This window comes from Delphinapterus leucas, chromosome 16, assembly GCF_059928025.1.
Source record: "Delphinapterus leucas isolate spDelLeu-1000000601 "Yukka" chromosome 16, BTC_Dleu_Yukka2, whole genome shotgun sequence".
Lineage (NCBI taxonomy): Eukaryota > Metazoa > Chordata > Mammalia > Artiodactyla > Monodontidae > Delphinapterus > Delphinapterus leucas.
Genome location: NC_143144.1, coordinates 30619166 through 30643026, shown reverse-complemented (window position 1 = coordinate 30643026; position 23861 = coordinate 30619166). Strand labels below are relative to the sequence as shown.

The following is a 23861-nucleotide window of genomic DNA, read 5'->3' as shown; positions in this document are numbered from 1 at the left end:
TGATCTTCAGAATAAAAAGTGTCTCCCTGTTTTGCTTATGGGAAGACAAAGGGCCAGAGAATCCATTAGTTTGGTTGACTAACCATATGTCACATAGTGCCGAGTTCTCCTGAATCTTAGTCCCAATTAGAACACAAATTCTTGCCCTTAAAAATTTTAATACATACATATAATATGTATTTTAATGTATAAGAAGATGCCATATATATAAATAACATTAAAATACATACTATACGTATATGTATAAAATAATATATACACACACACACATACATGTATGTTAAAGATCTGAACACTGAATAGCTAGGTATCTCACAGGTCCACCTTGATAACTATTGAACTATTTTCTTCAAAGCTCTGCCATAAAATGTGAGGACTTTTAGGATCCCTCAGACACTGACGAGGGTCTCAGACAACTGGCTGCAAAAGGGACATTAAAAGCATGCTTTCCATTGTCTGAAATGTTTCTAATTATTTTTATAAAGGGTATGCCTTTTTCCAAGACCCGATGCTCCACAGGGATAACATACTTTGTCTGTTTTATTTTGGGAGAAAAAAAAAAAAAGAAAAGGAAATGCAAAGCTGAACTGTGTCTATATATATATATATATATATATATATACACACACACACACACACACACACATGCATATAGATATAGATATAGATATTTTGTTCAGACAAAGCTATTTCTCTCCTTTTATTCAGCCTGTTTCTGTCCAGCGAGATGGCATGGCTATTGGCAAAGTCCATTCTCTTTTAGCCTCCATGGCCTTACCAGACTCACAGCAGTGCTACAAAATATCGACTTGGAAAGTAATTAAGATGTAAGTATTCCAAAAGAGAACGCATGGTTATTTAAAGTCATTGGACATGATTCAAAAGGAAAGATCTATGGAATACAAGGGCTGAGAGCCATCACGTTGTTTCTTCCCCCACTTCTCACATTAAGAAAAAAGACTAATTATAAATCTCTAGCAAATATGACCTGGTAAAGAGTTTTCAAACAAAAGCCTGCACCAAAAGGCAGATCTGGGCACTTGTTTTCCCTAATAACCATTAAATTTGTTCCTAGTAAACCATTTTACGACAACATTAGAAATATCAGAGTTTACGTTTTCGTTAATGAATTGCTGCTGAATGCTTGTGCTGCATCACGTCTCCAAACGATGCCTCCTCCTCGCTTTGTCGCCGCTCTGCTTTTTCCCCCCTTAACATTTCATTTCCAGTGACACGTCAGCCGTCTTTCACCAACCTCAAAGGAAAGTTGAATGCGGGGCTCACAAAGTTAAGCTGACATTTGCTCCCTTCCAATAAAAAATATTTAGTCCATTAAACATAAATAGCTGTCATTATGATACATGGACTGAGCGCAAACCTCCCGGTTCCCTCTGATGTTTATTACATCCAAACAACTGCAGTGCCTGCATGTTTTCAACTTTAGTGTATTGATTAAACTTTTAAATGGCTGCCATATAACCCAGGGACAGCAGGAAGATTAATTTGCGTCAATGTTCATCTGTAATTCATTAGCCATTTATTCTTTACAACCACATGGGCTATCAAGAAAATGCAGGCCATTTTTCACTCAGCACAGGCTGAGAACAGATTCTGCGATTTGTGCTGCATACAAATAAGTTTCTCCACTCTGGCCAGTTAAACTGTTTGGCTTTTCAAAAGTTGAAGTTGGGAAATGGCAGCCGGGAAGGAACATTAAAAACCAGAAATGGGGGGAAAAGACATACATCCTCAGGGTGCTCATGGCTTCATTGAGTTTGTCCACTATCTTTTCATCCATGGATTGTGGTTTCTTATTTCAGTCAGGTTAAAACAACAGAAACTTGTATCTGAGAAAAGGCCATCGATAAAATGGGTTGCTTTTTCCCTCCCCCCCCCCACTTCCCACCCTTTTCCTAGTATTTCCTAAAATTCTGTTTCTGGCAGAAAACTCCAGAGTGGCAGAGGAGGACAGAAGCGCACAGCCTGAGAGGAACTTGGAGCTGTACCCTCAGAGACAGTGGCATTTGAATCAACTCTCCCTGAAACAGTGGAATCTTACCCTGCCTCGAGCTGGGAAGGTGCCCAGCTAAATAGCACTGCATTTCCTGAGGGAAGAGGTAAGCCATCTGGCTTCTCCACGTGCCCTCCTGACCCCCTTGGCAAAACACAAAATGCATATTAAAGGCATAAATGGAACGAGTACACTGGTGAAAGGCCCTTCAACACACCAGGCGCTCATGGAGGGAAGGAAGGAGGAGTCCACGTGTGCTCAGGTCGGGACTGGTGGAGGATAAAGCACGAGAGAGAAATTTTTCTTCATAAGGATGAATAATTAAAGTGGAGAGCTAAGTGCCCTGGCCTCACACTGACTAATAACTGCAAAAGTGAGCAGCGAAAAATCAATGGTCAGGACGACATCTGGGGAAGAGGGCTGGCAGGCACCCATTTGCAGGACATGTGAAAGGCAACGTGCACATGCTCAAGGCGACAACTCTTTTCTCTGGTCCAGGGTGTCCACAGAAATCAAAGGCACCAGGAACGCTGGTACCTTTGGTAACGAAGTCCATGAAACAGCCTACAAAGAAGGGCTTGGGGAGGAGGCTGTAAATTACTCATTTATAATATAACAGCTCAGGCTGCTTACAGCCAAGGATGAAAGGGAGCCCTCCACAAAAGCCTCCATCTGGAGCCCTCCTCATCCCAGCCCAGGAGTCGCCGGCACTAAGAATCCACATCATAGAACTCCTTTTCAGGCCCTTGGGGGAGATGGGTATGTGTGGAGAGGGTGGAGGTGGGGTAGGGTCATCGTGCATCATATAAACACAGCTTGAGGAGTTTTATTTGGCCTGTGGATGTGACATGTGTCAAAAGGAATGCACACGAACTGGAGAAAAATGCACTGGATGGAACCTCAAGGTCATTAGATCCATCCCCTGCTATGTATAGGATCTGTCAACTTTATCTGTTTTTTTCACAGTTACAAGTACCCTGGGCTTTGCACCTCACAGGAGCTCAATAAATATTTGCAGAGTGACTGATTAATTCAACCTAAGCACACAGATTCATTCATTCAACCATTCAACGAATACATATGTATGGACTGTCTATCATACCCCTGACACTGTTCTTAAGCAAGGATAAAGTGGGGAAGAAGTGTAGCTGCAAACTCTCAGCAATAGGGTACTTCTCTATCACAGGTAACTTTTACTTTCATGTGGAGCCAAGGTTCATTCTCGAATCCCAGGGCAGGAGGTTTAGAGGACCAGAGCCCTGTTTTTTGCCTGATCTTTCTATGGGCAAACACTGAAAGTGATGGTGCTTGAACAGCTATGCCTTGTTAATTGAATAATAGCTAGAATAAATGAGTCTGAAATTCTAAAAAATTCAAAATACATATTTATTTAGGAAATTTCAACTAACCTTGATTCCAAGGATAAGCATAACCTCTCTAGGTGAGCTTACTTTAAGCATTTGTTTTTGGAGATGATATGCCACGAATTTGCTGCTCACCAAATGCATCTATCACTATTGACCCTAAGTTTGAGGAACAGAAAGACATTTTGTGAAGGTTTCAGTCAATTAGGAAGCAAACACCAAAGACAACTACATCTGCTGTATTTTCTTTTTAGGATATTGTAGGTCACAAAGAATAAACACAAATCATTGTCTCTACTCTTGTTGAGGACCTTACAATCTCTTTGGGGAGACAAAAATTAAATCATGAAAGCTAACTAATACACACAACAGAGAATTAGGGACAAATGTGTTTAACATGCTTTTTTTTCTCTTTCTCTCTTAAATCATCAATAGAATAATATTTATGCCCAGTGAAATCAAAGCTGCTGGGATACCAGAACTCTCACACATGAAACTGACAGCTGAAAGTTATCCAGTAACATATACTGACACCCTGAAAATACTCTTACTTTGATTCCAATTCTTGATAACTATTTTAAGGAAATCATTCCCCAAAGAGAGGAAAACTACACAACAAAGATTTTACTGCAGAGTTTTCTATTATAAGGAACAGAGAATAAAGCAAAGATTAAGTAAATAATAGTACATTGACTCTATAGAATATTGGGTGGCTATTAAAATGGTAATAATGAATACTATGAAGCAACAGAGAAAAGCTTGATACTCTGCTAAAATCACATACAAAGCTATAAGTTCACCAGGGTTACAACTATGTATTCATATTAAAAATACTGTTAGGGAATTTATACAAGAGAGAGGGAGTTAGAGCTATATAAAATATGTGTTCTCTCTTTATCAAATGTTCTGTGAGTTTGTTTTATTGTTTTTATAATTAGAAAAAGTTCTAAAATGTTTAGAGTGTATAGGACAGATTATAAATGCTATGAATATTGAAAGAAAGCTTCATGCTGGAGGAGATAAAGTTTAGCCCTAAAAATTCTTTAAAGAAACAATTCTTAATACACAGAAAAGAAGAGAAAAAGTGTCCCTGGAAAAGAATATTCTCAGTGAAGGCCGAGAATTTGAAATGTGCATGCCTAGAGCATGAATAATGAAGAGATTTGTCTGACTAGAGTAGATGAGATGCTTTGGAGAAATAATGTTAGATAAATAATACTGGATAATTTTTTTAAAACTTTGGTTATGTCAGAGCATAACTATTTCCTTTCTACCATCTCCTTTTCAAACTAATAGAAGTGTTTCTTACTTTACAATCCTACCTGAGCTCTATCCAAGTTTATGGGACAAATGAAATTAAAAATAATATATCAAAAGGATTGGTTATGTTTCTAGTTTTCAACCTCAGGAAGTGAATTTCGACTTAGTTAATAAATTAAAAAAGGATAGTTGAGATCATTTTGAAAAAGGAGAGCAGGCATAGTGTTTGTAATTTTTCACAAAGTGTCCAATAAAAATGGAGGAAAAAAGATAAAGAAGAAGAATGGGGTGGGTGATGAAAATTATCATTGCCTCATAAATAACAGTGCTACAATAATTAAACATGGAACTTGTAAAAAAATTAAAGTGAGATTAATGGTACAAAAAAAGAAAGCAAAAAAAGAAGATTCCATTATAAAGGAATTTAGACCATCATAAAGTTGATATTTTATAACAGTGAGGAAATGAAGACCTATTTAATAAATGTTAAAGGGACAAAATAAATCTGCAATCCTAACCAGATAGTCAAATGAACAAAAAGTATCTGTATAATAATAACAAAAAATGATTGGAGAAGCTCCGATCTCTAGGGATGTGCATAAAGTCAGAGGCAGAAATAATACAGGAAAATATTGTCAGACCTGGTCTTGTAAAAAGTTGTCTCTACATGGTAAAACATCATAAAAAAGAAAAACCCAAATTGCAAACAAAAAGATGTCTTATATTTATCATCTAAGACAGGCAAAAGGTTACTATCTCTAATGTAGTAAATATTTCTTACAAATCAAGATGAAAATTATTAACATCTCCTTAGGGAAATGGGTAAACAATGCAAACAACTGTTTACAACATAAAAATAAAAATACCCAAAACTGACTGAGCATGTTCAGACTCTAGTTCAGCATGTTCATACTCTGAAATACAGTCTGGGTTAGGAGGACAATTTACTTTTTACTGAATAAACTCTTGATTTTTAAAAGAAATGCTTCAACTGTTGACCATTAAGAACAAAATACGCTTTACTTGTTTTGTTCTGTTTTGGGTTGTTTTTTGTAGCCACTCATTATTTAGTTAAGAAGTTCCCTTCAATTCCTCAAGTTCCATGAGAGATTTTTTATTATAAATGGATGCATGCTACTATTTTCTATAAACATTTTAAATTATCATATAATTTTATTATCATTAGGAGTTTTTAATCTCTATTATTTTTATGAGCATGAGTTATAACCACTGTTTTAAAAATATCCAAACTTATGAGGTTTTTCTAGTTAACTTATTAATGTACAAATACTAAAGATGGTAGTCCAACATGTGAGTGATACCTAGTTTTTTTAATTTGTTAAAACCTGCTTTTATAGCTTAGGATGTGGTCAATTTTTAAAATGTTCTCTATATGCTTGAAAAGAATGTCTATTCTCTAATTGTGCACAGTTTTTCATATGTCCATTAAAATCAGCTTGTTTATTGTATGTAAATAGTGCTGCAATGAACATTGGGGTGCATGTATTTTTTCTAAATAGTTTTCTCTGGATTGCTGGATCATATGGTAACTCTATTTTTAGTTTTTTAAGGAACCTCCATACTATTCTCCATAGTGGTTGCACCAATTTACATTCCCACCAATAGTGCAGGAGGGTTCCTTTTTCTCCACACCCTCTCCAGCATTTGTTATTTGTAGGCTTTTTTATGATGGCCATTCTGACTGGTGTGAGGTAATACCTCATTGTAGTTTTAGTTTGCATTTCTCTAATAATTAGCGATGTGGAGCATTTTTTCTTTTTCTTTTAAATACTTATTTATAAATAAATATTTATTTGGCTGCGCCAGGTGTTTGTTGCAGCATTTGGGATCTTTTTTTTTTTTTTTTTTTAGTTGTGGCATGTGGGATCTCATTCCCTGACCAGGGACCAAGCCTGGGTCCCCTGCATTGGGAGCACAGAGTCTTAACCACTGGACCACCAGGGAAGTCCCACGGAGCATTTTTTCATGTGTCTGTTGGCCATCTGTATGTCTTCTTTGGAGAAGTGTCTATTTAGGCCTTCTGTCCATTATATCTACAACTGCCAAGACATGTAAGAAACCTAAGTGGCCATCAACAGACGAATGGATAAAAAAGATGTGAGATATATATATATATATATATATACACACACACACACACACACATACATATATATATATACACTTATATATATATACATACACACACAGTAGAATATTATTAAGCCATAAAAAAGAATAAAATAATGCCATTTGCAGCCACATGGATGGACCCAGAGATTATCATACTAAGTGAAGTAAGCCAGACAGAGAAAGACAAATATCATATGCTATCACTTATATGTGGATTAGATTTACTGAAAAGATCATTGAATGATCTTAAAAAACTAATGATGTTTACTTTTAGGTAAACAACAAGGACCTACTGTATAGCACAGGGAACTATCTCAATATTTTGTGGCAACCTATACAGGAAAAGAATCTGAAAAAGAATATGTATATGTATAACTGAATCACTTTGCTGCACACCTGAAGCTAACACAACATTGAAAATCAATTACACTTCAATAAAAAAAGAAAAACAAACCAAAAAACACCCAGTTTGTTAATTGTATTGAATTTCTATGTCTTTACTGTTTGTCTGTTTGACTTATCAGGAATTGAGAGAAATATTTTGAAATCTTTGACTATTATATATACTTTGCTCTTCCTTACTTTTTATGTAAATACTTGCTTTATATGCAATGAGTTGACCATAGTACATTGATCCTAAGACATTTTTTTTTCCCACATTGAACATCATTCCAAATATTCCTTCCTGGATTATTTCCATTTTTTCTCAGGTACACGCTTTTGAAGTTCTTTTAATTGACTATATGGGTAGTAAATTCTTCCCATTTTGTACACAGCAATATTTCTTTATTTTGCACTCATTCTTGAAAGACAGTTTCACTTCTAACAAAATTCTAGGCTAATATTTTTCTATCAGTTTTCTGAAAATATAATTCCACTGCTTCTTGGCTTTCATTTTGATGGTAAGAAACTTGCCCTCTGCCTTCATTCTAATTGTCATTTCATTGTAGTGCATTTTGTTTTTTCTCTAGTTACTTATAAAATCTTTTGTCTTTGGTAATCTGCAGTTTTAATACTTTTGTTTAGACGCAGCTTTGGAAATTTCATCCTGCTTCCTCTATCATGTATCATGTCTTCCGATATGTTTTCACATCTTTCAACATCTTAAAGAATTTTCAACTATCATATTTTCAAGTATTGCCTCTCCTATTTCTTTTCTATTCTCTCTAGGACTTTGATTTCCTTAATGGAAAACCTTCTCATTCTAGCCTCCATGTCATCTAACCCTTTGGACTTTCCATCCCCTTGTATTTCTGTGTTGCATTTGTATACTTTCTATAGATCTACTCATTGGTTTACTAATAATTCCCTTCAATGATCTAATCTATTTAATCTAACCAGATTATTTAATATACAGAATTATATTTTTATATGAAAAGTTTTAAACAGATATTTTTCAAATTGACTGGTTACTTTTTATTGTCTCTAATGGCTTTTTTTTCTTTTTCATTCCATCTCATTTCCTTGACCATTTGATACAACTTTGTTTTATATTCAGATTGTGATAATTCTAATATCTGATGTCACTGGGAGTCTGTTTCTTGGCTACCTTACACTTACGTGTTTTTGAGTGTTTGGTGATTTTGGACTGTGTGCTCATATTTTCCTTTTCTCAACCTGTGGACATCTTGACAGCCTGAACTGATGATGTTTTCTTCCAGAAAGGATCTGTGCTACAGACCTGAGACCACTTGATTAAATTTCAAGGATCCAGACTTAATAAAGAAGTTTTGGGTTCACATCCCCTGTTTTGGGGTAGGTCCAAGTCTTTATCTCCATATTTCAGTGTCTGGATTTGAAGCAAATACCTACTTCCTTCACTGACTTCAGCTTAATGTTTTTCTTGATTTTTTTTTCCCTTTTGGCGAAATTTCGAGCTGACCCAGAAATGTATTAACAATAACTATTTATCTAGAAACTAGATATCTTAAAGAGGATGGTATTAAGGGTGCCTAGTCTGTCATGCTTTCTAATACACATTATTTTCAACATACACAAAAATATAAACACTCAAGTTAGTGGGAATGACAGCACTAAATTCAAGGTAAAATTCACCCCCAAATAATGAGATTTAACTAATGAAGTTTGCCAAAAAAAATTTTTTTGGTAGATAGACTGGCCATTTCATTTATCTCCTGGAAATTTAGCTTAAGGAGATATTCAGAGATACTGTAAACTTAAGTTTAGGTGGCCTATGGAGTTGCAAGAACAAACCCTCCACCGACTCTCAATTTTAAGATTGTATTAAGTTCCTAATTTAATAACCAAGGACAAAAAAGTCTATCATAAGTAAGGTGGCCACACAAAATAGGAGTAGATACAGCACATCACAGGATTTCTTACTTCTCAGGAGTATATTTAGTATACTCCTTAGCCCCTAAGGAGTATAGTTAGTAGCTTGGGACATGTCCATGCAAAGTATTGAAAAGTCCATTTTTTTATGTTCCTGCCCTTTTACTTCTCAAATGCTGCATAATCATCCCAGAAGGAGGCATAACAATGATGTATGTGCTTCCATGTTGGAGAAGTTTTACAGATACAGGACTCTTCTGTTTCTTGAACAGGCGGGGAGAGTAGTCAATACTCAACTGTACTTGAACAATACTGTATCTCCATATTTCTAGCTTTCTAAAAGCCCATTTCTTCAGAGTCCCATGAATATGTGTGCACCAGGATAGCTATCACAGAACTATTTATATCGGTGTAATAAAGCATCTGACTCCAGTTTTGACATTTGACTGCTGACAGCTTGCAGGTCTCTTTCCTTACAGGTCCCATTCCTCTGCTTTCCCTTTGCCCCACATCTGGCAAGCTGGTAAGAAAGCCCAGGTGTTTCCTCTTTCTCCCCTGGGCACCAGTGGGAAAGTTCAAATCACGCAAACCTTGGCACACATAGAGGAACCCTCTCCCTGGCACTACTGTTAACCACAATAAAAACCAAAGACGCTTCATTGAAGCCAAATGAGCCAGCTTGGATGCCTGTCCTGTTCTCTCCAGAAAGCCTCATGAGTAATCAATATCTTCATATGCTCTTGGCCCACATGCGGTGTCATCAGTCTTGTCATGGGATCCGATTTTGGGAGGGGGTGACAAGACAACTGGCCTTGTGTACAGTATGGTCAGGGTGATGACCGCCGTCATCTCGGGGACTTTCTTTTTTTGCTTTTGACTTGCTCATAGGCTCTGCCGCCTGCTGGTTAGGGTGCATTTTTGAAGCCTGCAGGCTAGTGCACACGTTGAGCTGCATTTGCTGAGTCCCACCAAGCCTCTCTTATATTGAAACCAACCTAAGTCAAAGTTTCAATATTGGTGTTTAGGGACAGGAATAGAGGATTGGGGCTCTTCTTAAAGTAGCCTTAGCCGAGACCTATCTTTGCACCTCAGATTAAATTTGTACCTCAGTTCCAGCATAAGCTGTGACCCATGGTCTGTTCAGGGAAAAAATTCTTACCCTGAGACCACGGATTGAGTCTTTCAACCAGGCATGGGCCCTGTTATATAATCAGGGGAAAGACCAACATTGATTCCCTGTGCAGTATACAGGCCCATTGGGTGATGCTCCTGTAAAGATGAACAGCCACCACGTGGTGTGCTGAGGTCTACATCCTAGAAACAGATCACTCTCTAGGTCCCTACAAAGATTTAAATGCCTCTACTGCTGCTGCCTATGTCTCTGTCACCAAAACCAAACCTGATCTTCAGAGTTACAGGGAAAGAACACACATGCAAGGTCATCAAAGGATGACCTTGAACGCTTTATCCCCACAGCTCTTAAAGTGGCAGAGGACATCATCGCCTAACCAGACAACTGTAAACTTGACTGACAAAGATACCCTGTTCCATCACATTGAGTGCTGTGGCTTATCAACATGCCAAAGGGTACATTCAAACCCTACTTAAGCCAGTGTTTCTACATCCAATAAAACAACCACTGCCACAGGGGGAGGCTCCTAACCCTGATGACATGGAATTGGCACTCTTTGGAGGAAGACAACTTACATAAATCTAAACAAGGTCGAGAAGAACCCCATGAAAGTATATCCAGCAACCACCAAAAAGAAAAATGAGGGGTGGGAGAAAACTAAAATGGAAGTCCATAATTAGAAATCTAAAATTCACTGAAAGAATTTAACAATAGAAAAGTTAAAAGGGTGTGCTTTGGCTTTTGTTGTCTCTAAGACACAGGTTCTAAATGAACTCTAATCTCTGCTGAGGTGCACAAATTGGCAAACGTTCCTGGCCTCAACGAACACAGGGGCTCAAATTACATCTGTAACTGGGGGCTTCACTAAATTTAAAGGAGCCCCATATTCTTCGAAGAGTTATCAAATGTAAAACAGAAGACAGACAGGTATGCATTATCTTAATCATTAGAACTACTGCCTCGTCTAAATTCCCCATGGTCTTAGCATATCCCATAGTGGACATGGATACTCTGACCCAATGAGTAATCAATTGAAATAAAACTACATCTTTGATATTTAAGATCAGCTTGACAGAATGGGACCTCACGGGCCAAAAATGGAAATACTACCTCTGGTGAAAATATTTAATATGGCCTAATATAGATTAAAAAAATAGTTACGGAAATTAAGACCCAAGATACAAGATGTACTTAAAGGAGAAGGCTGTTGTTTTTACCATCTTCCCATTTAATAGCGATATTGTGCATCATTATTTTTTCTTTTGTCACTTGTGCTTTTGGTGTCATAGCTAAGAAGAGTTTACTTAAACCAAGGTCATGAGGACCGTACTCCTATGTTTTCTTCCAAGAGTTTTACATTATTAGTTCTTCCATTTAGGTCTATAATCCATTTTGAGTTAATTTCTGGGTGAAGGGTAAGGAAGAGGAGGTCCAACTTTATTCTTTTGCACATGGATATTCTGCTGTCCCAGCACCATCTGTTGAAAAGACTATTCTTTCCTCACTGAAATGTTTTAATATCGTTGTTGAAAATAAATTGACCTTACACATGAGGGTTTATTTCTGGATTTTCAGATCTTTTACATTGATCTCCATGTTTATCCTTACACCAGTACCATACTTCCTTCATGACTAGTTTTGCAGTAAGTTCTGAAACTGGGAAGTGTGAGTCTTCCAACTCTGTCTTCTTTTTCAAGACTGTGTCTTCCATTCAGCATCCCTTGCATTTCCATAAAAATTTTAAGATCAGCTTTCAATTTCTACCAAAAGAAATTCCACCTGCGTTTTTTGTGTGTGTGGTAAGTGGGCCTCTCACTGTTGTGGCCTCTCCCGTTGCGGAGCACAGACTCCGGATGTCCAGGCTCAGCGGCCATGGCTCATGAGCCCAGCTGCTCCGCGGCATGTGGGATCTTCCCGGACCAGGGCACGAACCCATGCCCCCTGCATCAGCAGGCGGACTCTCAACCACCACGCCACCAGGAAAGCCCCATCTGGGGTTTTTAATAGAGATTGCGTTGAATCTGTAGATCACGTAGTGGAACACTCTCATTTTAATAACATTGTCTTACAATCCATAAACATAGAATGTCTTTCTATTCATTTAGGTCTTCTTTAATTTTCAATGTTTTGAGTTTTTGGAGTATAAGTTTTGTTCTTCTTTTGTTAAATTTATTCCTAAGTAATTTATACTTTTGTTTACTACGGTGAATGGAATTATTTTCTTAATTCCATTTTTGGATTATTCATTGCATATGTATAGAAATACATGTGAATTTTTTTCTTTTTTTCTATATTGATCTGTACCTGGCAATCTTGCTAACTCATTTATTAGTTCTAGCAGATTTTTAGAGGATTCCTTGGGATTTTCTGATGTGTAAGATCATCTGACTTCACCATCGGGTGGCTGAAAGCTTTCAGACCTCATCCCTCCCCATTCCCTTTTGCCCCACATCTGGGCAAGCCAACAAGAAAAGGCCAGGTACTCCTTCACTTGACATTGGAAGTTCAAATCCACAAACCCTAGCCTTCACATGGGAACCTTCATGCCAGCCTACCCCTAACCATAATAAAAGTCAAAGCCACTTGCCCCTTCCCCACTTAGGCCAAGTACACCAGCGTGGTACTTCCCCTCCTATGGCCAGAAAGCCTGATGATGTAAGCAATAAATGTTTCCATACTCACTTGGTGCATGTGTGGCATCATTAGTCTTGACATCTGAACCAATTGGGGAGGAAGTGAAATATTGATCCCACTCGCTACGGGGCAACAATAAGACAACGGGCACAAAATAGAGACAGTTCAAACATCCTACAACAGGGACAAAGTTAAATACAGCCATTAAAAATATATATATTTGAAAACTATTTAATAATAGAGGAATATGCTCATGATAAAATATTGTGAGAAAAAAATATAAAAATCAATATGCAATATAATTGCAGTTTTCATTATGAATATATGCAGACACATACATGTGTACAAGAAAGAATGGAAGAAAACATGTTAGAAGTATTTACTGCTGGGTGGTAGGATCACAGGTTTATTTTTATTTCTTATAATTTCATGTATTTTTCAAAGCTTTTATGAATAATGCCTACTATTTATTTTATCATTAATAAGAACAAACAAGAGCTAAAAATCCTACCAGGGAGCCATAGGTCTAATTTAAAAACATAGAGTTGGGTGCTACGTGGCTTGATTTGGCTGAAGTATAGATTCCTGAGACTCTTTCTGAGACACCTGTCTCTTGTTAGCTTAATTAGGCCCTTGTATCTATTTAAGTATAATTTCCATTGGTGCTGAATTATTCATCCAATGAAAATAAGCACTGGAACAAGTTTTCTTCTGAAAAGCATGTGGTTAGCATAACCTTTGTAAAACAAACACATTCAAGAAAAAAAAAAGGAAAGGAAAGAAGGAAGGTAGGAAGGAAACAATCTCTCCTGAAAGCTTTTAATTAGCTTTGGTATTTACAGATTCACCTTTCTTAACATCTCTTTTCTTTGTCCCCATGCCCCATTCTCCAGCTGTAAGTCTCGGTCCCCCTTTATTATCCATTGCTGACTCTACCCAAGGTTTTCTAATTCTGCTGTCTGTTTCCCAGGTCTCCCAAGAAGGCGGCTGCCAGAGGTACACTTGTAAAATGTAGATCCCTTGCTATTTTATACCCCTGACAACATTTCAGATTTTCAAGGCAGAGAGTACTCTTCATAAAATGACTCTTGCTTTATTTTCTAATGCTCCCTCGCCTTGAACTTAATTCTTCAACAATAGCAAATGACCTGCCATGCTTTCACAGCCCTGTGCTCTTTGCTCGGAATGTCTTTTCTTCTTTGCATCTTCCTCACCTTTCTGATCAAGTGTTTCTTCTACTGTCTTTCTAGATTTCTCTCCATCCAAGCAGCATCTTTAGTTGCCACCTACGTGCCCTTATTGTATACTAAACAAATATACAATAAGCTACCTTTGTGGTAGCTTTTACCACACTGCACTGAAGTAACTTGTGTAGTCGAATAATATTTTTCAAACGTTTCCTTGGATCATCTGGCCATTGGTCTTCCATGCTGTCTTTGTCTAAATCTGTGGTTTTAACTCAACTCTTCTGACTCCTGTCATCTCTGTGAGGTTGTCTTGGGAAGACAAGGTTGGGAAGACAATGTTGGCAAGCCAGGTGGAGGTTACAGAACCTCCTCATTCCTGCTTTATCTAAAGGAGCTGATTCTTTTTCTACTTTACAACCTGGTCTTCAAAGAAGGAATACATTGGAAGACACAGGTCAATAGTTTTAAAATCCCTGAACTCTAAAGCTTAACCTGAAGAAGACTGGACAGGAAGAAAATGTGGGCTGTGAAAGGGCAGATCAGGTAGGACATGGTGACAGGATGAAAGTCATAGATGGGAGAGTGGCTAAAGTTCCGGCAAGGCATCACATCTGGAGTCACAGACTCTGGAAGACCTCACCTCAACAATGATCACGAGTCATCCATTCATTCAACAGAATTTTAGAGCCGGAAGAAATGATAAGATTATCTAATCTGTCTTACTCACTGTACAAGTGGAGAATGAATCCCTAGAGAAATTAAGTGGCTTTCTCAGGTTACTGGGTCACACCACGATCTTGTGGCAGGATTAAAATTTGGTTCTTCTGGACTCCCTGTCTGTGCTCTTCCCCCTACATTTACTCAGTCTACATGTAAGATCAGTCTTTCCTGAGAGTCTCTGGAAATGGTCTTCACCAATGGAAGGATTCCAATCATTACTGCTCTTTGTTTTGCTCCTGATAGGGAAGAAAATGACTTTGGCATGAGCCTCCTGAAAAAAATATGCTGCAAGTTTGTGTCTGAAACTTTACACATCAGGGGATTTGGGACACTCAGCTACCTCTTCAGCCTGGCTGGAGCACGTTGGTCCTAAACCTCAGCTCAGAGCTCTCATTTCCATCCCTGTTTAGCAGCCCACGCACTCAGCTAGGGGTCTGAGTTTGAGAAAATCCAGGCTGAACCCATCCCCAGCCCCTCACCTCAACACACACACACTCTCAATATCACTTATCCTGGCTTGAGCCTGTCTGCCTGTACCAGCTGTGACCTGGATGCTACACCCACCACAAGGCCAAAAGGGAACCATCCCAGGAATGACGTAGCTCATGGAATTCTGCCTTCACAAAGGCAGCCTCAGTGTTTTCCAGTCAAGCTGCCACTCTCAGATCTCTCATGCACTGATCCTACAAACCATCATTCAGTGCCAGCAGGGGAAGAATAAACTGATTCTCGTTTCCCCAAATTAATCAAAGCTAGCATTTTGTAGGGGCTGCATTTATCATCGCATAACATATTTTGACAAATCAGGATCCTCCTTGTTAGTCTGCGCACCCAGCCCTCTGTGTTGCTAAGAAGTCCCCATTTCAGCCTAATTTCATGGTGGTGGAAAATGTTCAAAAACTAAGTTTGTAAGATGCTTTAAATGTGGGTGAGTGTTCTCTCTTTTTGGTAGAGAAAAATCTGCCCTCTCAACTCTTCATCATTCACATCCAGGATAGCAAATATGTTTCATTTGACTGGTATAGCTGCCTAAGTCTTATCTTGGAAAGGATTTGGGGGTCCTGTTTGGGCTCCCAAGGAAGGAGTGACATAATGTATTAGTGATGTATGACGGCCTGGGCTATAGGAAAATAATCAGCAAGTCTCTTACATGGTTTTGGTTCTTGATTTATGTAGAACGTGAGACTACAGCTAAAGGTAGAGATGAGGGAGGGGCACACTCATTCTGTGGAGTTCTGGGCTAGGCCTCTACTGCTCCCCCAGGACAACACTGGCTTGACGACCACCACATACCTAGCCTTGTTCTCATCCACTCTGCCTCTCCTCTCATACACTGAAAAGACCATTGTCTTCTGTAATATGACAACACTCCATACATAACAAGGCCCGAGTACGTCTTGGACTCTAGATAAGATGGAAGCCACTATAAAAATCCATATTTCTAAAAAAAAAAAAAAAAATCCATATTTCTCCTGAAGATAAGCTTTAGAAGGAAACACTCCAAAAGGCGTATTGTCCTGGGTTCATATCCGGCCTATCGAAATTGGTTATGAGGCAGACACAATGTAGTTTTTACAGCAGATTGCTTGCTTTATTTATTTATTTAAATTTACTATCAGTCACCACTATACTTTCCCGAATTAAAAAATCCTAAGAAAAAAACCCAGTAGAGTTGCTGTTTTAAATATATGTATGTGTGTATATATATATATATGTGTGTGTGTGTGTATATATATATATATATATATGGCTCTTGAATGGAGATAGAATAAAGATAGACCCATGGGCATTGTCCAGACCCATGACCTGATTGCCAAGAAGTTCTGAGTCACAGAAAGTTTCTGGTAAAAGTTCCTCCCTCTCCTCCATGACGTAAAGCCAACCCCCCACCAACCCAGCCACCCTCATCTATCCCAGGGGTTCCTAGACCAGTAGCATCAGTCTAACGTGGGAACGTGCAAGAAACTCAAAGTCCCGACCCTCCTTAGTCACGTACTGACTCCTACACTGACTGCTTACTCACCTTACTCATACTTCCCTAATCACACATCACTCGCTCTCACTCTTACTGAATCAGAATTTCTGGAACTGGGGCTCAGCAATCTGTTTTCAAGACAGCCACCTGAGGGATTCTGAGGCGTGCCAACATTTGAGAACCAACATCTTGCAATGCTGCCTAAAAGAATTTTCTGCAAAGATGGAAACCATGTCCCATGTTTGTACTGCACAGTATCACAGCCACTAGCCACGTGATGCTCCTGAGCACTTGAAATGTGGGGCTGAGAAACTGAATGTTTAACTTTATTGAATTTTAGTGAATTTAAATGTAAATAAGCATATGTGGCAAGTGGCCAACATACAGGACAGCATAACTCTAGGATGGTAGTATTTAAATATTTGGGGTTCTGAGAACCTTTTGAGAATATTAGGAAAACTATAAATCTAGCCCTAGAAAATATGCATGTACGCCAATGCACAAAATTTAGTAAACAATTTCTGGAGGTTCAAGGAAGTTGCAGGACATTCAAAAGAATCCATTAAGTATCCAGCCTCAAAATTTCCAGCAGAATTTACTATTTATAAGGTGTAAACTGTTAAAATAAAGCATCCCTAAGTATATCATGTGCAAGTTATTTTCTAAACCAATGAAAACACAGATTTATATAGATTGAGGTCCAAGACATGAATTCAAAAATATTCCACTGAAACAGCAAACCAAGTTTCTGGACCCAGAATCAACTGTGATACTACTGAACATTAGGAACCCTGGCAAAGTTAAACAAAGGAATTAAAATTCTAATTCTCCCTAAGATCATCTGTCCTCATTATAATATATATATATATATATATAATATATATTCCTCAATTGCTGCAAATGATATGTGTTGCAAAATTGATCAAGCCAATAGGATAGAAGACCTATATAGTACAGAGGTACCCACATTTCTTGGATATCTGACAAGATGGAGGCCACCTTCCTACGGAAGACTATGCTCTTGTAGAAGGAATGATTTGCCTGTGGAAGGCAAAATTCATCCCCTATCCCTAAAGTCATTTCTGATGTCAAAATAGGTGGTCCTGAGCCATACTCCAAGCGCCAGTCTCCCAGCCTTCATTTTTCCTCTATGACCACATAAATGTCACCATCTCCGAAGCCTCAGCTGAAATACCTCCTCCTCTATCCAATATTAACTTTCCATTTTCCAAAATCTTAGACTATGCAACCAAAATAAATTGCGGCATTTGTAACATTCACCTGAAATTTTGTGAATTATACTTTCATCTTCTCAATTACAAGTTCCTACAGGAAAGGGACCATATCTTTTTACTTTTTTTTTAACTTGCATATTTTCTACCTCAGTGATGAGAGCAAAGTAGGTGTATGTACATACGTATTGAGTGAATTACCTAACTCAGAGTTAACTAGTATTTGAGTGCTTGTATGGAACAAATATTGTGCTAGACAATTTCACATGTGTCCTTGCATTCAGTCACCACAAAAACCCTGAGAGGCAAACAGCATTAGATTCATTTTGAATATAGGGATATGAAGGCTCAGAGACACTGGACAAATTTTCCAATCCCAGTGTGAAACTTAATTTAAGTAGGGGCATTAGACTGAAGACACCTGGGTTCAAATAGCAGCTCTGCCACCTATAGCTGTGTGACACTGGATGTGTTACTTATGTGAAACCTGAGTTCTTTCAAAAACTAGGACTGATAATTGCATCTAAATCGCAGGGAGAAAATAAAATAATATTAGTGCTTAGAATAATGTCCACATCATGACTTCTAAATATCTTTGTCCAGTAAAAGTTATTAAGTCGGGGGGACCTTCAAGATGGCAGAGGAGTAAGATGCGGAGATCACCTTCCTCCCCACAAATACATCAGAAATACATCTACATGTGGGACAACTCCTACAGAACACCTACTGAACACTGGCAGAAGACCTCAGACTTCTCAAAAGTCAAGAAACTCCACACGTGCCTGGGTAGGGCAAAAGAAAAAAGAAAAAACAGAGACAAAAGAATAGGGATGGGACCTGCACCTATGGGAGGGAGCTGAGAAAGAGGAAAAGTCTCCATACACTAGGAAGCCCCTTCACTGGCAGAGACAGGGTGTGGCAGGGGGGAAGCTTCGGAGCCACAGAGAAGAGCGCAGCAACAGGGGTGCAGATGGCAAAGAGGAGAGATTCCCACATAGAGGATCGGTGCCAACCAGCACTCACCAGCCTGAAAGGATTGTCTGCTCAGCCGCCGGGGGGGATGGGGCTGGGAGCGGAGACTTGGACTTCAGAGGTCAGATCCCAGGGAGAGGACTGGGGTTGGCTGTGTGAACACAGCCTGAAGAGGACTAGTGTGCCACAGTTAGCCAGAAGGAAATCTGGGAAAACGTCTGGAGCTGTGTAAGAGGCAAGAGACCATTGTTTCGGGGTGCGCGAGGAGTGGGGATTCCTTCCCTGTCTGCCCACAGAAGGCAGAGCACAGCCTAAATGAGCTCCAAAGACGGGCGTGAGCAGCGGCTATGAGCTTGGACCCCAGAGACGGGCATGAAACACTGATGTTGCTGCTGCAGCCACCAAGAATCTTGTGTGCAAGCACAGGTCCCTATCTGCACCCCAACCACCCTCCCAGCCCCGGGAGCCTGTGCAGCCCGCAACTACCAGGGTCCCATGATCAAGGGACAATTTCACTGGGAGAACACAAGGTGTGCCTCAGGCTGTTGCAATGTCACGCCAGCCTCTGCCACCGCAGGCCCACCCGGCATTCCAATTATAACTACCACATCCTTCCCTCCCCCCGGCCTGAATGAGCAAGAGCCCCGTAATCAGCCTCTGCTTTAACCCCATCCTGTCCGGGCGGGAACAGACGCCTGAGGGCGACCCACACGCAGAGGCGGGGCCAAATCCAAAGATGAACCCCAGGAGCTGTGCGAACAAAGAAGAGAAAGGGAAATTTCTCCCAGCAGCCTCAGGAGCAGCGGATTAAATCCCCACAATCAACTCGATGTACCCGATTCTGTGGAATACCTGAACAGACAACGAATAATCCCAAAATTGAGGTGGAGGATTTTGGGAGCAACTGTAGACTTGGGGTCTGCAGGCGGCTACTGAGCTATTTCTGATTTTTATGTTTATATCAGTATAGTTTTTAGCGCTTATTATCATTGGTGGATTTGTTTATTGGTTTGGTTGCCTTCTGGTTTTATTTCTTATTATTATTTAAAATTTTTTTATTTTAATTTTTTTTTCTTTATTTTTCCCTTTTCTTCTGAACCGTGTGGCTGAAAAGGTCTTGGTGCTCTGGCCTGGTGTCAGGCCTGAACCTCTGAGGTGGGAGAGCCAAGTTCAGGACACTGGACCACCAGAGACCTCCAGGCCCCACATAAAATCAATCAGTGAGAGCTCTCCCAGAGATCTCTGTCTCAATGCTAAGAGCCAGCTCCACCCAACAGTGAGCAAGCTCCAGTGCAGGACACCCCATGCCAAACAACTAGCAAGACAGGAACACAACCCCACTTATTAGCAGAGAGGCTCTCCTAAAATCATATTAAGTTCAAAGATACCCCAAAACATACCGCCAGATGCGGTCCTGCCCATCAGAAAGACAAGATCCAGCCCCACCCCCCAGAACACAGGCACCAGTCCCCTCCACCAGGAAGCCTACACAACCCACTGAACCAACCTTAGCCACTGGGGCCAGACACCAAAAACAATGGGAACTGTGAACCTGCAGCCTGAGAAAAGGAGACCCCAAACACAGTAGTTAAGCAAAATGAGAAGACAGAGAAATACATAGCAGGTGAAGAAGCAAGGTAAAAACCCACCAGACCAAAGGAATGAAGAGGAAAGAGGCAGTCTACCTGAAAAAGAATTCAGAATAATGATAGTAAGATGATCCAAAATCTTGGAAATAGAATGGAGAAAATACAAGAAAGGTTTAACAAGGACCTAGAAGAACTAAAGAGCGTACAAAGAATGATGAACAACACAATAAATGAAATGAAAAATTCTCTGGAAGGAAACAAAAGCAGAATATGAGGCAGAAGAACGGGTAAGTGACCAGGAAGATAAAATAGTGGGAATAACCACCACAGAGCAGAATAAAGAAAAAAGAATGAAAAGAATTGAGGAGAGTCTCAGAGACCTCTGGGACAACATTAAATGTAACCAACATTCCAATTATAGGGGTCTCAGAAGAAAAAGAGAAAAAGAAAGGGTCTGAGAAAATATTTGAAGAGATTATAGGTGAAAACTTCAATAACATGGGAAAGGAAATAGTCAAGTCCAGGAAGTGCAGAGAATCCCATGCAGGATAAATCCAGGGAGAAACAAACCAAGACATATTAATCAAACTATCAAAAATTAAATACGGGCTTTCCCGGTGGCACGGTGGTTGAGAGTCCACCTGCTAATGCAGGGGACATGGGTTCGTGCCCTGGTCCGGGAAGATCCCACATGCCACGGAGCGGCTGGGCCTGTGAGCCATGGCTGCTGAGCCTGTGCATCCAGAGCCTGTGCTCTGCAATGGGAGAGGCCACAACAGTGAGAGGCCTGCATACCGCAAAAAAAAAAAAAAATTAAATACAAAGAATAAAATATTAAAAGCAGCAAGGGAAAAACAAAAAATAACATACAAGGGAATCCCCATAAGGTTAACAGCTGATCTTTCAGCAAAAACTCTGCAAGCCAGAAGGGAATGGCAAGACATATATAAAGTGATGAAAGGGAAAAACCTACAACCAAGGTTACTCTACCCAGCAAGGATCTCATTCAGATTGGAGGGAGAAATTAAAAATTTCATAGACAGACAAAATCTAAGAGAAGTCAGCACCACCAAACCAGCTTTATCACAAATGCTAAAGGAACTTCTTTAGGCAGGAAACACAAGAAAAGGAAAAGACCTACAATAACAAACCCAAAACAATTAAGAAAATGGCAATAGGAATATACATATCGATAATTACCTTAAATGTAAATGGATTAAATGCGCCAACCAAAAGACATAGACTAGCTGAATGGACACAAAAACAAGACATATATATTCTGCCTACAACAGACCCACTTCAGACCCAGGGACACATACAGACTGAAAGTGAGGGGATGGAGAAATATATTCCATGCAAACGGAAATCAAAAGAAACACGGAGGAGGAATTCTCATATCAGCCAAAATAGACTTTAAAATAAAGACTATTACAAGAGACAAAGAAGGACACTACATAATGATCAATGGATCAATCTAAGAAGAAGATAGAACAATTGTAAATATTTATGCACCCAACACAGAAGCACCTCAATACATAAGGAAAATGCTAACAGCCATAAAAGGGGAAATCGACAGTAACACAATCATACTAGGGGATTTTAACACCCCACTTTCACCAATGGACAGATCATCCAAAGTGAAAATCAATAAGGAAACACAAGCTTCAAATGACACATTAAACAAGATGGAGTTAACTGATATTTATAGGACATTCCATCCAAAAACAACAGAATGCACTTTCTTCTCAAGTGCTTATGGAACATTCTCCAGATTAGATCATATCTTGCGTCACAAATCAAGCCTTCGTAAATTTAAGAAAACTGAAAATGCATCAAGTATATTATCCGACCACAACACTATGAGGCTAGATATCAATTACAGGAAAAAATCTGTAATAAATACAAGCACATAGAGGCTAAACAATACCATACTAAATAACCAAGAGACCACTGAAGAAATCAAAGAAGAAATCTAGAAACCTAGAATAATACTTAGAAACGAATGACAATGAAAACATAACGACCCAAAACCTATGGATGCAGCAAAAGCAGTTCTAAGAGGGAAGTTTATAGCAATACAATCCTACCTCAAGAAACAAGAAACATCTCAAATAAACAACATATCCTTACACTTAAAGCAATTAGAAAAAGAACAAGAAAACCTGCAAAGTCACCAGAAGGAAAGGAATCATAAAGATCAGATCAGAAATAAGGGAAAAAGAAATGAAGGAAACAATAGCAAAGTCACTAAAACTAAAAGCTGGTTCTTTGAGAAGATAAACAAAATTGATAAACCATTAGCCAGACTAATCAAGAAAAAAAGGGAGAAGACTCAGATCAATAGAATTAGAAATGAAAAAGGAGAAGTAACAACTGACACTGCAGAAATACAAAGGATCATGAGAGATTGCTACAAGCAACTCTATGCCAATAAAATGGACCACCTGGAAGAAATGGACAAATTCTTAGAAAAGCACAACCTTCTGAGACTGAACGAGGAAGAAACAGAAAATATAAACAGACAAATCACAGGCACTGAAATTGAAACTGTGATTAAAAATCTTCCAAAAAACAAAAGCCCAAGACCAGATGGCTTCACAGGGAAATTCCAGCAATCATTTAGAGAAGAGCTAACACCTATCTTTCTCAAACTCTTCCAAAATATAGCAGAGGGAGGAACACTCTCAAACTAATTCTACGAGGCTACCATCACCCTGATACCAAAACCAGACAAAGAAGTCACAAAGAAAGAAAGCTACAGGCCAATATCACTGATGAACATAGATGCAAAAATCCTCAACAAAATACTAGCAAACAGAATCCAACATCACATTAAAAGGATCATAAACCATGATCAAATGGGGTCTATCCCAGGAATGCAAGGATTCTTCAATATACACAAATCAATGTGATACACCATATTAGCAAACTGAAGGAGAAAAACCATATGATCATCTCAATAGATGCAGAAAAGCTGTCGACAAAATTCAACACCAATTTATGATAAAAACCCTCCAGAAAATAGGCATAGAGGGAACTTACCTCAACATAATAAGGGCCATATATGACAAACCCACAGCCAGCATCATCCTCAATGGTTAAAAACTGAAAGCATTTCCACTAAGATCAGGAACAAGACAAGGCTGCCCACTCCCACCACTCTTATTCAACATAGTTTTGCAAGTTTTAGCCACAGCGATCAGAGAAGAAAAGGAAATAAAAGGAATCCAAATCGGAAAAGAAGAAGTAAAGCTGTCACTGTTTGCAGATGACATGATACTATACATAGAGAATCCTAAAGATGCTACCAGTAAACTACTAGAGCTAATCAATGAATTTGGTAAAGTAGCAGGATACAAA

General features: G+C 39.1%; 1 protein-coding gene across 4 annotated transcripts in view; it reads right to left on the bottom strand.

Annotated features, from left to right (window-relative positions):
* The window catches only part of LRMDA (leucine rich melanocyte differentiation associated), a 1113439-nt gene that overhangs the window by 36280 nt on the left and 1053298 nt on the right, over positions 1–23861 (bottom strand). For 2 of the 4 annotated variants that reach the window (XM_089897238.1, XM_089897241.1), the window contains one exon: positions 1963–12948. The exons of the other annotated variants lie outside the window; for them this stretch is intronic. In XM_089897238.1, coding sequence (XP_089753364.1) covers positions 12791–12948 — 158 coding nt within the window. In that variant the 3' untranslated portion in view covers positions 1963–12790. Of the gene's footprint in view, positions 1–1962; positions 12949–23861 lie in introns of those variants that run through there. 4 annotated transcript variants of the gene reach the window in all.